This window comes from Pimephales promelas, chromosome 6, assembly GCF_988280905.1.
Source record: "Pimephales promelas chromosome 6, fPimPro1.hap1.1, whole genome shotgun sequence".
In the NCBI taxonomy this organism is placed as follows: domain Eukaryota; kingdom Metazoa; phylum Chordata; class Actinopteri; order Cypriniformes; family Leuciscidae; genus Pimephales; species Pimephales promelas.
In genome coordinates, this window is record NC_142774.1 from 38,297,765 (window position 1) to 38,315,415 (window position 17,651).

General features: G+C 37.5%; 1 protein-coding gene across 1 annotated transcript; it reads right to left on the reverse strand.

Moving 5' to 3' along the window:
- Positions 1 to 8,783: 8,783 nt before the first annotated feature.
- atic (5-aminoimidazole-4-carboxamide ribonucleotide formyltransferase/IMP cyclohydrolase) lies at positions 8,784 to 16,339 on the reverse strand. Its single transcript, XM_039694104.2, has 15 exons — positions 16,215 to 16,339; positions 15,400 to 15,526; positions 15,143 to 15,286; positions 14,631 to 14,719; positions 13,719 to 13,870; positions 13,401 to 13,557; positions 13,183 to 13,308; positions 12,619 to 12,726; positions 12,423 to 12,508; positions 12,183 to 12,272; positions 11,594 to 11,719; positions 10,692 to 10,784; positions 10,427 to 10,609; positions 9,498 to 9,653; positions 8,784 to 9,359 (listed from the first exon to the last, which is right to left on the reverse strand). Exons 1-15 carry the CDS (start codon positions 16,228 to 16,230, stop codon positions 9,240 to 9,242), a joined length of 1,773 nt encoding a protein of 590 aa, XP_039550038.2. The 5' UTR covers positions 16,231 to 16,339; the 3' UTR covers positions 8,784 to 9,239.
- Between the last annotated feature and the right edge of the window lie 1,312 nt (positions 16,340 to 17,651).

Here is a 17,651-nt window from a genome sequence, read left to right on the forward strand (position 1 = left end):
CTGGATTCTGATAGAGGGCCATGAGACTTAGACCTGAGTGCAAAAATGGAGGCTCTAGACCTTCCCAGAGCTGAGATATCGAAACTCAAACTTTCGACCCGAAAAAAAAACGACAGTGGTACCCCTTTCGTTTTTTTTTTTTGGGCGAAAAATTAAGTTTCTCCGATCTTCTCAAAACTCTGCATTCTGATAGAGGGCCATGAGACTTAGACCTGAGTGCAAAAATGGAGGCTCTAGACCCTCCCAGAGCTGAGATATCGAAACTCAAACTTTCGACCCGAAAAAAAAAAAACGACAGTGGTACCCCTTTCGTTTTTTTGGGGGGGGCGAAAAATTACGTTTCTCCGATCTTCTCAAAACTCATCATTCTGATAGAGGGCCATGAGACTTAGACCTGAGTGCAAAAATGGAGGCTCTAGACCCTCCCAGAGCTGAGATATCGAAACTCAAACTTTCGACCCGAAAAAAAAAAACGACAGTGGTACCCCTTTCGTTTTTTTGGGGGGGGCGAAAAATTACGTTTCTCCGATCTTCTCAAAACTCTGCATTCTGATAGAGGGCCATGAGGGCCAGTCGATCGCCAGGAGCAGGATTGGGCACCCCTGCTCTAGACCTTCCCAGAGCTGAGATATCGAAACTCAAACTTTCGACCCGGAAAAAAAACGACAGTGGTACCCCTTTCGTTTTTTTTTTTGGGGCGAAAAATTACGTTTTTCCGATCTTCTCAAAACTATGCATTCTCATAGAGGGCCATGAGACTTAGACCTGAGTGCAAAAATGGAGGCTCTAGACCCTCCCAGAGCTGAGATATCGAAACTCAAACTTTCGACGCAAAAAAAACAGTTGTACCCCTTTCGTTTTTTTATTGGCTGCTTTCCAAACCGCATACTTAATGAGTAGGTACTTAATTTCGATAAGTACTTACTCAAGGAGCGCTAAAAGAGTTGGTACTTTATAACCAAATCTCGCTGAGTATGAATGAGAACCGGACATCTGCCATGTTGACGTTATCATGTGACCTACTAAGCGTTATCACAAGAGCAACAACTTAAAATATATGAAGGATACGTTTAATTCATCTATCTATAAATATCTTGATTTTGATGAAACTTGCTCATTTTCTTGTGGGATTTGATGAATAAACAGCTTCCCATTTATTTTTTGAATACATTTCGAAAACTGCCACTGTCGCCTTGCTTTTGGCTTGCTCAGTTGGGGTTATTTAGTGTTTAGCAATAGTATTGATCTGTGTTGTACTACTTTCATGTTATCACTGTGAAGCTGCTTTGATACAATCTGCATTGTGAAAAGCGCTATATAAATAAATGTGACTTGACATTTAGGGTTGATTTAAGTTATGTTTTAAACCCTAGTAATGTGACCCACAGTGTTATAGCGATATTTTTTTAATTAAGAAACCCCAAAATTGTCATCTCTTGAATATGTTGTTCATTTCTTTATTTTATACCCAAAAAAGTTTCTCCTTAAATTTTTCCTCTTTTTCTTGATGAATTTACCTCGTTTCATCCCTCGGACTTATGACAACACATTTTTTTATGTATTATGAAGAACTATTATGAAGATATTTAGCCTTGTTATTGTTTTTTCCTGTGTATAAATACAATTTTATGATGTCACATTATGATGTACACAAACCGATGATCCTTATGTTTTCTGTTTTGTCATTATGCTCGTTACATACAACTATGGTATCTTTCCATGATCTTGTATGTAATAAGTTTAAAATATATATGCAACATGTGCACTAACACTTCATAACATCAGTAACTCGACAGCTCAACCTAGAACAGTTTTCCTCTGTGTTTGTAATGTCTGCACAAAGGCGACGGGCAGCAGCCCGAAGATCTCTTTTGGAGAAAACTGTTGATTTTATACTCGAAAAAATGTAAGTATCACTCCTTAAAAATTAATATTACCTCAGAATGAATTGCATTGTTAACCCACCCCCAAACTTAAACACAACAATAATATTAAATGCTGACCAATACTTAATTCTAAAACTTTTTTACATACTAAAAATATAATTTAATAAAACAAGCAAAATGAAATTTGTTTTGTCATATGACAGTTATTTATGAATACATTTATATTGCTAAATGCAGTGAAACATCTCAATTGTCAGTCAATCAATGAATTAATGCATACATTAATTAAATAATTACATTTTATTTACTGACAACAATAAGAAACATGACTAAATGAGTAAAAGAATAAATAAAAGTAACCATCACAATAAACAAATGCATATACAAGTCAACAACACATGAAACAAAGCTTTATTCAAACTACAAGCATGTATTTACAAGCGCTGAACACCACATCCTACTGCCGTCTCAACACAGCGGTTCCCATTCTGCGACTTTATTCTTGTTGCTGTGCTGTTCTTCACAATCTGAGGCAAAAAGGGCAGGTGGAGCGATGGAGGGTCTCATAAGGGCAGATGGAGAGATGGAGGGTCTCATCCATGGGACCACTTCCAGGATTCAGCTCTGGGCTCCTCATCCTCAGTGCTCACAATGCAGACATTTCAGATCCTACAAAAATGCACGAACACTACACAAAAGCAGTCATTTTAACAGCACAATGTCATTTGATTTATGTATTAAAATAAACCTTATTTTATATTTCAGTAAAATCCCAAAAACTTTTTTTCCCAAACAAATAATGCCATCATCTTTCCTTGCAGGTCCTGCTCCACCACAAAAGCTCTGCAGCAAATGCACAGAAATCAAGACTCAGGAAAATTCAAAGGGGCACCACTCTCGTTTTTTTTTTTTTTTTTGGGTTGAAATTTTGAGTTGCTCTGATTTTCTTGAAACTCTGGATTCTGATAGAGGGCCATGAGACGTAGACCTGAGTGCAAAAATGGAGGCTCTAGACCCTTCCAGAACTGAGATCTCACGTAGCATTTATGCCATTATAAATATCTCAATATCTCAGCTCTGGGAAGGTCTAGAGCCTCCATTTTTGAACTTAGGTCTACGTCTCATGGCCCTCTATCAGAATCCAGAGTTTCAAGAAGATCAGAGCAACTCAAAATTTCGAGCCGAAAAAAAACAAAAACGACAGTGGTATCCCTTTCGTTTTTTTTTTGGGCGAAAAATTTAGTTTCTCCAATCTTCTTGAAACTCTGGATTCTGATAGAGGGCCATGAGACGTAGACCTGAGTGCAAAAATGGAGGCTCTAGACCCTTCCAGAGCTGAAATATTGAGATCTTCCAGAGCTGAGATATTGAGATATTTATAATGGCATAAATGATATGTGTGATCTCAATATCTCAGTTCTGGAAGGGTCTAGAGCCTACATTTTTGCACTCCGGTCTACGTCTCATGGCCCTCTATCAGAATCCAGAGTTTTAAGAAAATCAGAGCAACTCAAAATTTCAACCCCAAAAAAAAAAAAAACGACAGTGGTACCCCTTTCGTTTTTTTTTTTTTGGGCGAAAAAATAAGTTTCTCCAATCTTCTTGAACCTCTGGATTCTGATAGAGGGCCATTGGAATTAGACCTGAGTGCAAAAATGGAGGCTCTAGACCCTTCCAGAGCTGAGATATTGAGATATTTATAATGGCATTTAAATGCTACGTGAGATCTCAGTTCTGGAAGGGTCTAGAGCCTACATTTTTGCATTCAGGTCTACGTCTCATGGCCCTCTTTTAGAATCCAGAGTTTCAAGAAAATCAGAGCAACTCAAAATTTCAACCCCCCCCCAAAAAAAAAAACGACAGTGGTACGTACCCCTTTCGTTTTTTTTTTTTTTTTTTGGGCGAAAAAATAAGTTTCTCCAATCCTCTTGAAACTCTGGATTCTGATAGATGACCATGGGACTTAGACCTGAGTGCAAAAATGGAGGCTCTAGACCCTTACAGAGCTGAGATATTGAGATCTTCCAGAGCTGAGATATTGAGATATTTATAATGGCATAAATGCTACGTGAGATCTCAATATCTCAGTTCTGAAAGGGTGTAGAGCCTACATTTTTGCACTCCGGTCTACGTCTCATGGCCCTCTATCAGAATCCAGAGTTTCAAGAAAATCAGAGCAACTCAAAATTTCAACCCAAAAAAAAAAAAAAAATGACAGTGGTACCCCTTTCGTTTTTTTTTTTTTTTTGGGCGAAAAATTTAGTTTCTCCAATCTTCTTGAAACTGTGGATTCTGATAGAGGGACATGGGACTTAGACCTGAGTGCAAAAATGGAGACTCTAGACCCTTACAGAGCTGAGATATTGAGATCTTCCAGATCTGAGATTTTGAGATATTTATAATGGCATAAATGCTACGTGAGATCTCAATATCTCAGCTCTGGAAGGGGCTAGATCCTCCATTTTTGCACTCAGGTCTAAGTCCCATCGCCCTCTATCAGAATCCAGAGTTTCAAGAAAATCAGAGCAACTCAAAATTTCAACCCAAAAAAAATAAAAAACGACAGTGGTACCCCTTTCGTTTTTTTTTTTTTTTGGGCGAAAAAATAAGTTTCTCCAATCTTCTTGAAACTCTGGATTCTGATAGAGGGCGATGGGACTTAGACCTGAGTGCAAAAATGGAGGATCTAGCCCCTTCCAGAGCTGAGATATTGAGATCTTCCAGAGCTGAGATATTTATAATGGCATTTAAATGCTACGTGGGATCTCAATATCTCAGTTCTGGAAGGGTCTAGAGCCTACATTTTTGCGCTCGGGTCTACGTCTCAAGGCCCTCTATCAGAATCCAGAGTTTCAAGAAAATCAGAGCAACTAAAAATTTCGACCTCAAAAAAAAAAAAAAACGACAGTGGTACCCCTTTCGTTTTTTTTTTTTTTTTTTGGGCGAAAAAATAAGTTTCTCCAATCTTCTTGAAACTCTGGATTCTGATAGAGGGCGATGGGACTTAGACCTGAGTGCAAAAATGGAGGCTGTAGACCCTTCCAGAGCTGAAATATTGAGATCTTCCAGAGTTGAGATAATGAGATATTTATAATGGAATAAATGCTATGTGAGATCTCAATATCTCAGTTATGGAAGGGTCTAGAGCCTCCATTTTTGCAATCAGGTCTACGTCTCATGGCCCTCTATCAGAATCCAGAGTTTCAAGAAAATCAGAGCAACTCAAAATTTCAACCCAAAAAAAATAAAAAACGACAGTGGTACCCCTTTCGTTTTTTTTTTTTTGGGCGAAAAAATAAGTTTCTCCAATCTTCTTGAACCTCTGGATTCTGATAGAGGGCCATTGGAATTAGACCTGAGTGCAAAAATGGAGGCTCTAGACCCTTCCAGAGCTGAGATATTGAGATCTTCCAGAGCTGAGATATTGAGATATTTATAATGGCATTTAAATGCTACGTGAGATCTCAGTTCTGGAAGGGTCTAGAGCCTCCATTTTTGCATTCAGGTCTACGTCTCATGGCCCTCTTTTAGAATCCAGAGTTTCAAGAAAATCAGAGCAACTCAAAATTTCAACCCCCCCCCCAAAAAAAACGACAGTGGTACCCCTTTCGTTTTTTTTTTTTTTTTTGGGCGAAAAAATAAGTTTCTCCAATCTTCTTGAAACTCTGGATTCTGATAGATGACCATGGGACTTAGACCTGAGTGCAAAAATGGAGGCTCTAGACCCTTACAGAGCTGAGATATTGAGATCTTCCAGAGCTGAGATATTGAGATATTTATAATGGCATAAATGCTACGTGAGATCTCAATATCTCAGTTCTGAAAGGGTGTAGAGCCTACATTTTTGCACTCCGGTCTACGTCTCATGGCCCTCTATCAGAATCCAGAGTTTCAAGAAAATCAGAGCAACTCAAAATTTCAACCCAAAAAAAAAAAAAAAACGACAGTGGTACCCCTTTCGTTTTTTGTTTTTTTTTTGGGCGAAAAATTTAGTTTCTCCAATCTTCTTGAAACTGTGGATTCTGATAGAGGGACATGGGACTTAGACCTGAGTGCAAAAATGGAGACTCTAGACCCTTACAGAGCTGAGATATTGAGATCTTCCAGATCTGAGATTTTGAGATATTTATAATGGCATAAATGCTACGTGAGATCTCAATATCTCAGCTCTGGAAGGGGCTAGATCCTCCATTTTTGCACTCAGGTCTAAGTCCCATCGCCCTCTATCAGAATCCAGAGTTTCAAGAAAATCAGAGCAACTCAAAATTTCAACCCCAAAAAAATAAAAAACGACAGTGGTACCCCTTTCGTTTTTTTTTTTTTGGGCGAAAAAATAAGTTTCTCCAATCTTCTTGAAACTCTGGATTCTGATAGAAGGCGATGGGACTTAGACCTGAGTGCAAAAATGGAGGCTGTAGACCCTTCCAGAGCAAAAATATTGAGATCTTCCAGAGCTGAGATATTGAGATATTTATAATGGCATAAATGATATGTGTGATCTCAATATCTCAGTTCTGGAAGGGTCTAGAGCCTACATTTTTGCGCTCGGGTCTACGTCCCATCGCCCTCTATCAGAATCCAGAGTTTCAAGAAAATCAGAGCAACTCAAAATTTCAACCCAAAAAAAATAAAAAACGACAGTGGTACCCCTTTCGTTTTTTTTTTTTTTTGGGCGAAAAAATAAGTTTCTCCAATCTTCTTGAAACTCTGGATTCTGATAGAGGGCGATGGGACTTAGACCTGAGTGCAAAAATGGAGGATCTAGACCCTTCCAGAGCTGAGATATTGATATCTTCCAGAGCTGAGATCTTGAGATCTTCCAGAGCTGAGATATTTATAATGGCATTTAAATGCTACGTGGGATCTCAATATCTCAGTTCTGGAAGGGTCTAGAGCCTACATTTTTGCGCTCGGGTCTACGTCTCAAGGCCCTCTATCAGAATCCAGAGTTTCAAGAAAATCAGAGCAACTAAAAATTTCGACCTCAAAAAAAAAAAAAAAACGACAGTGGTACCCCTTTCGTTTTTTTTTTTTTTTTTGGGCGAAAAAATAAGTTTCTCCAATCTTCTTGAAACTCTGGATTCTGATAGAAGGCGATGGGACTTAGACCTGAGTGCAAAAATGGAGGCTGTAGACCCTTCCAGAGCAAAAATATTGAGATCTTCCAGAGCTGAGATATTGAGATATTTATAATGGCATAAATGATATGTGTGATCTCAATATCTCAGTTCTGGAAGGGTCTAGAGCCTACATTTTTGCGCTCGGGTCTACGTCTCATGGCCCTCTATCAGAATCCAGAGTTTTAAGAAAATCAGAGCAACTCAAAATTTCAACCCAAAAAAAAAAAAAAACGACAGTGGTACCCCTTTCGTTTTTTTTTTTTTTGGGTGAAAAATTAAGTTTCTCCAATCTTCTTGAAACTCTGGATTCTGATAGATGACGATGGGACTTAGACCTGAGTGCAAAAATGGAGGCTGTAGACCCTTCCAGAGCTGAGATATTGAGATATTTATAATGGAATAAATGCTATGTGAGATCTCAATATCTCAGTTCTGGAAGGGTCTAGAGCCTCCATTTTTGCACTCAGGTCTACGTCTCATGGCCCTCTATCAGAATCCAGAGTTTCAAGAAAATCAGAGCAACTGATTTCATTTTTTTTTTTTTTTTTCAGGTCGAAATTTTGAGTTTCTCTGATCTTCTTGAAACTCTGGATTCTGATAGAGGGCTGTGGGACTTAGACCTGAGTGCAAAAATGGAGGCTCTAGACCCTTCCAGAGCTGAGATATTGAGATCCCACGTAGCATGTATATCTCAGCTCTGGAAGGGTCTAGAGCCTCCATTTCTGCATTTTAGTTTTTCAAGCTGGGAATGTACCCATTATATATTTGTTAAATGTGCAATGAACACTGCATTGCCAAGGTTCAATTTATAGATGTAAATAGTTCTGGTTTTCATTGTATAACATATTTCCCTCTTTGTTCTTCCAGAACATTCAATGCCCAATCGGATGTCTCCGACCTGAGCTTCTTGCAGATGCTGTGGCCAATCCCAAAAGAGTGAAACCTTTCTGACAGAACTGCACCATGACCTCCTGCCCCCATTACGCAATATTTCACGTAGGACATAAGAGAACTAAACACATACTGCCTTTAAAGCCTCCTGTTTGTTACATCTGTTCAGTTGCTGCTTTACACAATGTCTGTTGTGATGCATTCATTGATTGGCTTTTACTTGTGTTTGCTAGTGTGGATAATACAAGTTAATACAAATTCCACTTTGTAGTCGGTTAATACAGTCTACTGTATACGAAAACTGCAATGGGAAAGAACAGATTTCTAATTCAATTAAATTGACAAAAGACTAAAACATTATTTTTAAAGGATTTTAGCCTGTATGAATTGATAGGGTACTTTAAAAAAAAAAAAAAAAAACTACCTTAACAAGTATTTTCAACCTTAATTAATTGAAATAGGAAAATGTGAGACATACAGTAGTAGGGGAGAAAAGCACTGTTCTATAAGAATGTTAGAGCACCACTGGGGTACCAAATTTCATCTTTTTTTCCCCCACATGGCTCATTGATTATTTAGAGTCAGCACTGTTTTTAGATTGATACCGTATGTTAATTTTTTTTTTACTATCCCTTCACTTAGAAGTGTCTGCTTGTATAGAATGTTATTTGTTGCATTTGACTGTCAGTGTTATACTGTCAACAGTATTCGTTACTGTTAAATACACTTTTTTTGAGATCACAAAACTCAAGACAAAATGTATTTATAAAACTTCAAATCAAAATCTTTTGGAATGCGATTCTAAAATAAACCTTGCAAAAACGAAACATGTCAATAAATGCAAATAAACTCTTGGATGGAATCTTTGAGAAACTATTATACTCGATTGTTTTTTTAAGTATTTTTGATTTTTTAATGATTATTTTTTTATTTTCTAATGCATGAGACATTAAAGGCAGCACAATGGAATGCATCAGGAAGAGTATGGAGGCAAGTTCATATTGCAAAAGTTTCAGAAAAAATAAGGACAGCATGGCAGAAATTATGCAAAGAAAACACATTATTATAATAAAATGAACAGGAGTGGATCATCTTTTTAGTGTATCAGTATTAAAGTAATGCATGAAGAATGCTCCAAACTATTTAGCAGCAACAACAAACAACCATTCTAATACTTAAACTATTGAGTGGACAGACTACTTATTGGGCTAAGTTATGAATTATGGTTAGAAACTAGGAATTGTAGTAAAAGATGTACATCTAAAAAGAAAGAAACCCTAAACCTTTGTAACAGTGAAAATAGTTGGTTATTTCTATTCAACTGGATGTTGTGTAGCGTTCTTTAGTGATGGAAGAGACGGATGTTGGTGTGCACCAGGGTAATACCCAGCTCATTGCAGGCATTGATGACCACCTCATCAGCAGTAGAGCCGGAGGGGGCGGCAATATACTCCACACCACTCTAAAACCATACACCGTTAGACAATGGTCACTTTTATATGCCGTTCATTTGAATATAGGCATTTAGAATGTATAATATAGCTACAAATCACATTGGTGACAGGTATACAAGTGTAGAAGACTAGGAGAGGGTGTTTACCCGTTTGGCTCGGTCAACATTGTCCCGGAAGGGAAAGAAGGCATCAGAGCTGAGGGCCACAGCCTGCAGAGAACTGATCCAGTTCCTCTTCTCTACCTCTGACAGAGGCTCAGGAATCTCCTCAAACAGAGCCTTCCAAGCCTCCATATCTGGACCCTGACGCACAAACAAAAATTAAAATGTCATCAGAAAACCTCCACCTCTCGGCAGAAATACTGACACACAGGCCTGGTTTCACAGTTAGGGATTAAGACTTCAGTTCAAAACTGACATTAAAGTAGCTTTTATAAACATGCCTTAGAAAAAAAAAAAAAAAAAAATCTTCATCTGATAAAATTATCGCACTAAAGAAATGTCAATGCAAGTAGCTTTTAGTTAAAACAGCTCAAACAAGCATTTTAGTCAGGGACTAGCTAAAGCCTAGTCTGTGAAACTGGACAATACAATCATTTCCATCACTGACCGCAACTTCAAAAATTCATATTTTCATTTTTTGTTTCTGATGCCCTTTATAGGTTGAGGGACCAGGTATAATAATAATAATAATCATCAAAATGCACTGTCATTTCACTCAAATATTACATTAAATAAAACAGTGACATTTTCACAATTAAGCACATTTTTCTACCAAATTCTATAATTACAAGCATCATTATCTTTATATTAGATATATCTTTTGGATTTTGAGGTGAAATGAACCAGACATTTCTTGACAGTTTTCATTAGATTCATCCAAATTAATTATCACACAAAAAAAAAACTGAGAACAAATGAACACTTCTTTTGCACAATAACTCGTAATTTGAAAATTTGTATTCTCTGAAAGATCTTGTCAAGTAAGCATAATCTCAAAACAGCCAGTTATCATCTGTTTAATTAGGCTGGCTAATATATGCATAGTACAAACGACCATTTTTTGGATGCAATACCTCTCCAATTGTTCCACTGACGTACTGATCGATGGCATTGGCCATCTCTGCACGCTTAACTCCGCTGCGGAACTTCATACTGAGCACTCTGGGATGGTGCCTGAGCCACCAGTTATCAGCCTTGTCTCCGGCCAGCCGAGTGCAGTGGATACGAGACTGCTGCCCAGCGCCAATGCCAATCACCTAACAAAGACAGACCATAATAATGAGCTTTACAATTCATTTACATGGTTTAAAAAGGCATGTGCAATTTGTTTTTGGTTACCTGACCATCCTTTGCATAACACACGGAGTTGGACTGAGTGTACTTCACTGCGATACTGGCAACAATGAGATCTCGAAGAGCACTCTCAGAGAGCTGCAATGAGAGCAAAATCACATTTTCTGTGTTAAATAATATGCTAATATCAGAACTCATTTTCCTCCCACAGTCCAATCAAATCACAATTGATAAAATCGTGAGCAACATTTACTAGGGACGCACGATATATCGGCCAGCATCTCGGTATCGGCCGATTTATGTTCATTTTTAATGTTATCGTTATCGGCCTGGTAAGAAAATGTGGCCGATATATTAAAGCCGATAAATAATGTATTATTCCCTTCAGCTGAGACACTTGTTGAGAACTGTTTATGTTTTTGTATTCCTTGAAATATGATTGAAACCTCTTCAAAAAATGAAAATCTGGTTCGGGACAACATACGCAACGCAAATCTGTCATATCGGCTATACAACACTATAATGAGAACATCATTATAATTGTGCGCTTGGGACATGGATTTAATTGTGAGACTTTTGTTTTTGTAATCAGGCTCTCAAAATGAGATAAAAATTTTGGATTTAAGTTTATCGGCCGATATATCGGTTATCGGCTTTCAAATACAAAGCATTATCGGTTATCGGCATCGGCCAAAATTTTCATATCGGTTCATTTACTACAGAATATTGTTTCACACGCCCAAAACGTTACATTAAAAACCTTACGTTCCCCATGCACATAATATGTAGTTATTACTCAAAACCTAACCTTAAACCATGTAGTTTCCTTGTATTACCTAGTTTTTGTTTTTTAGGCAAGTACACAAGCACACACGTACAGTAAAATAAAGTGCAACCAAAATCAGAACTTTCTAAACAAACATAACAGCATTAATGGAGTTTCTCACCTTGCCTTTTGACACAACGTTGCTGAAAAGCTTTTTATCAATGACGGCTCCATTCCTCTTTTGTTTGAGGTTCAAACCAAACAGCACCCTCACCTCCTCGTCATCCGGTTCATAGTCAGGATCCATCTAATTGAACAAGACACACTAGAAATGCAATTCTTTTGAATCCTGAAAACAATGAATCATGGTTTCCACATATCAGCACAACTGATCTTAACACTTATAATATGTTTAATTAAAATTAGAATGATCATGTAACACTGAAGAAATGAGGCTGAAAGTTCAGCTTCAGCATCCTTGTATTACATTTTAAAATATATTAACATGAAAAAAAAAACTTAATGTAAATTTGAATAATATTTCACCATACTTTTGCAGTGAACAGTGTTTTTAAATCAAATGCAGCCTTGGAGAGCATTACTTCCATCCTAAATTCACTAAGGGTATTATTACAATTATTAAAGTACCAAGGTACAGAAAAACTGCAACAGTTTCTTTTTTGACCAAAAAGAAAATGCAATATGAAACCATGGAGCAAACTTGGATAACAGACTTCAGACTAATCAATCAATCAATAAGCGTGATTTACCCGAAGGACACAATAGTTTCCATTCTTCTTTTTGGATAGAATTCGCAGCGCTTCCTCGTCATATCCAGGAGCAACGATACCATCGGACACCTTAAAAAAAAATCAAAGAGGAGTATAAAAATGTATAAAATGCATCAAGTATTTGCTAAATAAAAGGCTATTGCTTTGAGGGAATGTGAACTCTTAGTGATGAATGACAAAATTATTCTTCGTTTCGCTCACACACACACACACACTCACCTCTCTGGAGATGATCTTGGCAGTCGGGACGTCACAGACGTCAGACAAAGCAATGAAATCTCCAAAGGAGGACATCCTGTCAGAACCTACGAGATATTTTTCAGACTTTTTTTAGACTTAAACATGCCAAACGACACAGAAGATTAATGCTTCTGGTTTGAAAGTGGAAAAGGAGACACTTGGAGAGATGTTTCACCTCTGGCTCTGGCATATGCGGTGGAAAGAGGGGTGAGATCCTGGAGCATGTCGTTCACCATACACACCTTTGCCTCGTCTTCACTCAATGGGACGCCAACGGCAGCTCCTAAATGTGAAAATTAGTTTAAGATCTTTAAGTCAAAGCGATTTACAATTGCTATATATGTGAGAGGTCGCACACCTCTGGAGCAACTAGGGGTTAAGCGTCTAGCTCATGGACACATTGGTGTCTTAGAGTGGATTTGAACCCGAGTCTCTCACACCAAAAGTATTTGTCTTATCCACTGTGCCATCACCACCCCATTTTTCGTTTGAATGAGCTTATTTTGTCCGAGCTTATTTTCTGAAAAAGCCCATACATTTAATCACCCATAGACACCCCATTCGAAGAAATCAGGACAGAAGTGGTTGAAAAAGGACAAGAGACACCAGATGTAAATGGGAATCTGTCTGCCTCATGTACTTGTGATCCAATAGACCAAAAAACATCTTAATACCAGCTGTAAACAGGGCCAAAGCTTTCCTGGCAACAGGGAAGCAAGTTTGTGTTTTGTGTTCATACCTGCAGGGCTGACGTGTTTAAATGAAGTGGCAGCTGGCAAACCAAGAACCCTCTTCAACTCTCTCACGAGCTGCCAGGCGTTCAGAGCGTCACACAGGTTAATGAAGCCTGGAGATCCATTCAGCACTGAGACACAGTCAGAAATGGAGAGGAACATTAATATCATAACTTCCGTGGTTGAACATTAGTCTGGTAGTAGCATATGTGATCATATATACCAGAGAGTGGAAGTGCTGGGCGTACAGTGTAGAGCTGAGCAGGAGCTTGATGGGGATTCATGCCGTATCGCAAAGGCAGCTGGGAAATTCCTCGACTATATTCACCTCGGAAGTAATCAGAGATGGCCTCGTCGTACTGAGCGGTGTGTGTGAAGGCCTGAGATTTTACAAATACAAATTCACACACAGGCATTTCAACAACTGAAATTGAGTAACTGACTATCAAAATACACTGAGTTTTGATTCACTGAGTTTTGGATGTGGACAAAGTAAACAAGCGTAATCAAATCTCCTCTCAGATAGGATCGTCACCGTTACCTTGAGTGCAAGAGTTTTGCGTGTTTCCATTGTGGTATCATGGTTGTCGGATGATTCCATTTCCTTGGCAACGACACTGTAGTCGGACGGATCACAGACGACAGTGACTCTGGCGTGATTCTTAGCCGCTGCTCGAAGAAGAGTAACTCCACCTAAATATGATTGTAAGATTAATGGGGGAAATAAGAGACAACAGGGTGAATCTGACTCAGGCTGCCAAGATGAAGATATCCGTGTAACATTTTACCTCAAACACCCCCTTATCCTTTTTCTTTTATATGACATTTTCATGAAAATCAAGCACAATTCCCAGAAGTTTAATATATTACAAAATACAATAAATGCTATCATAAAATCTGCATGGTTAACTAAAACTATTAAAATTGTGTTCATTAAATGAAATAAAGGGTATATGGAGTAAAGTATAAATAAGAGATGAAAAACAAACTAGAAAATTAGAAATGTGGTCTTGGCAAATAACTGAAAAAAAGGTTAAAGTACTAAAATAACTAAATTATACCTAAACAGAAATATAAAAAAAGGAACCTAAAAAAAAAAAATCAAAATAAGATATTCAGAATTGTTTTATATATATTTATATACTACTTGTCATATAAAAAAAACTTTATTTACTCTGTGCAATATATATATATATATATATATATATATATATATACATATTATTGAGCTGGACATTCTGATACTTAATCATATAAATGCATAATTTACAGGTAGTGAACCATAACTCTCTTATAATTGTCACTGTACCAAACATTTAAATGTAAGAAATTATCACATTTCTTAGCATTCTTAAAAGTACAAAAGATGGTCAATGGAAATCCTAAATAAATTATTAGGGTCAATTATTAACCCCTAAATGGAAACCCTGTGAACAATTAACACGGTACTGACCGATGTCGATCTGCTCAACAGCGTCTTCCACGGTCACACCGGGGGATGCAACGGTCTTCACAAACGGGTAAAGGTTGCACACAGCCACTCTTGAGGAACAGTTTACATACACATTAGGGCTTTTCTCTTGATGCAATCATTTAAAAATGATTTACTACCTACAGTATACAAAAACATCCAGACTACAAGTCTGACCTGCCTTGATTGTATCATTACTACCATACACAGTGTTGCTCATATGACCCCATCTAACTGAGATCAAGACTTGTGGTCACACCACAGCAGCACTATTTGAATTATCAGTGATTAGATTAGCAATGCCGAGTCTCTACTTCTAAGAAAAAACCAATGGAAAGCATGTTAGCACCACTTAACAGGATTATATCTTGTACTGGTGGCACATGACAATCATTCATGAAATACCATGACCTGAAGCATCTATGAAGCAGAAGCATTTTTTTACTAGAACACAGACAGCATTAGAATCTTCTTCTTACTAAAAACAGTATTACCTGACAAGACTAAACCCTAGTTTTTCCATGTCAGCCTTATCAGAGGGAGTTTGTCTGGCTAAAATGCCAGCATGGACAGCGGGATGAAGGGTCTTGACTCTTCCTCCAAGCATCTCGGGAAATCCAGTGAGCTCAGACACATCCCTGTATGAAAAAAAGAGTTTACATGAACTAGCCCTTTATTATCATTATTTACTATATCTGTAAGATTTAGTATTCACAGCAACTAGAAGCAAGTTTGGTAAAAGATGTCCGACCTGACAGTGAGTCCAGCATCTCGGAGAGTTTTGGCAGTGCCTCCTGATGCCACTAATGACAGACCCACTGATACCAGTCGCTTGGCAAACTCCACCAGTCCGGTCTTATCCGAAACACTCAGCAAAGCTGAAAGAGACCGCCATTTAGTCAAATACACTAGACAGACATCACAAACAGTAGAAAATACACAAATCTGATATAAATGCAGCCGGACTATACTTCAATTACAGATGACGCATCACTTTTGCACAAAACCAGATTTCTCAAAGCAAAAAAGATGGCAATACCATGGTACTAAAACAGAAGTATGGAAATTAATTACTGTGGCAGTAACGAGGTATAGTAATTGTTCTCTGATACATACCATGACACTAAACTTCAAGCAAAAAAATAAATTATTAATTCATGCAGCATCACTGTATATGCATGACACACTAATGGTATCTTGTTCCAAAAACCATGGAAACGTTACATCTGATAAGTGATATCATGATATATTGACCCTCAAAACAATACTATGATACTTTGATGCTAAACGTTACTGTAAAATTCATATACATTGAAATATGGTGTTATCATCATGGTAGCCAAAAAGCATGGTATAACCACGGTGTTTTGTTGTTGTTTTATTACAAGATATCAAATCAGTGGTCAGAATGGGAACTAATTACACTTTTCTAAACCTGATTTTGAAGTTAATGTAAAATAAACAAGTAAACAAACATGGACATTACGTACTACATCATCTAACAAAAACAAACACACCGAAAAGTATTTGATTTGTTTGCAGAGAGTAAAAACGACACAGGCTTACCTAGTTCAGATGCCATGCTGTTGGGAAAGCGGAGTAAATTTGAGAGTTGTGCTGTAATGTCTCGTGCACCGCGCGCTTATAGTGAAAACACGAGGTTGCATTAGTTTTATCCGCGGAAATGCATGATGGGAAATGTAGTTTTTATATCAAATGACACTCCCACTTTAAAGTCCCCGTGAACCGGAAGTTGCAAACGATTTTTCTCCAGTGCTGTGACGTATTTCCAAGTGAAACGGAATATTGAACAGAGGGCAGGGTTTTACTCTAGCGCTCCTCCTCTCCATTTCTCGCTCATAGCAAACTAACGGTTTGAGGGGAGTGGTTAAGCGTTTCCCCACCCAAGTTGTGAAACCTACGTCATCAGAAAAAGAAACCGTTCCAGACCGGAAGTAACTTTTCAGATTTTGATTAAAGATTACTAAGGTAAAACATTTTTTTAATATATATTTACTTGCACGGATTAATTGTTCACCACAAGACTAGTAATATGCGCTAATAAAGTAAATAGGTTCAATTTTGATTTCACGGGGACTTTAACGACACTCAAGGAAGTGCTTGTTTGTTTTATTTATTTATTTATTTATAATAAATATTGCGTGTAATAGAAGTACATATGCATAATGGGAAATGTAGTTTTTTTTTAATTTCACTCCCACTTTAACGAAACTCAAGTATTTGTTTGTGTGTGTGTTTTTTAAGTATTATAAATAAAGGATTTAATAGAATTGCTAATGCATTAGCGCACTTTATTGTAAATATACTGTTCACAAAACACAAAGTCAAGCACAAACAGAAACGCTGTGATAAAATATTGTTGGTTTAACTTAAAAAAAAGTAACCTGTCTGCCTTAAAATTTTAAGTTCATTGAAATGGACAAATTGAGTTAATTGAATTTATTCATTAGCGCACTTTATTGTAAATATACAGTTCACAAAAACACACAGTCAAGCACAAACAGAAACGCAGAAAAACAAGGAGGAGGAGAGGTAGAAAAGGGTATGATACGGGGATACGGGCTTGAACTTGGAGGAAAAATCATGGCGTTTACCTTTGCAAACACGCCAATAGATGGCGCCTATTGCACACCTTGCCTTTTGTCAGCACGTCACGTCATTTGTAAGCATTCAATCCCTTTAGTTTAGAGGCTCTTCGTTTTGTCCTCTCCTTTCAAATGTGTCCTCTTGAGATCCAGCAGACAGTGCACGAGCAGCTCAAAGAGATTGACATGATGATTTCATCTCAATAAACCGAGCCAAATTCTCACAACATCAGGCGTTTTACAGTAGCATTTATCCCCAAATATCTGATAATGTAAAATGAAAATGACAAAATCACACTTTTAACAAAAAACTTTTCACTAAATTGTGTTTAAATGATAAACAGTAAAAAAAGAGAAAGAAATAGCCTACTGTTCCTAATGAAGACAAAATGTATTT

Bases quoted from the DNA above. Each gene is read 5' to 3' on its own strand.
- atic (XM_039694104.2), bottom strand. The intron at 14,720-15,142 runs GTAATACTGTTT...CTGTTCCTCAAG, and splicing joins CTAGGGTTTAGTCTTGTCAG to AGTGGCTGTGTGCAACCTTT. The intron at 11,720-12,182 runs GTAAATCACGCT...TTGTTCAATTAG, and splicing joins GAAACTATTGTGTCCTTCGG to ATGGATCCTGACTATGAACC.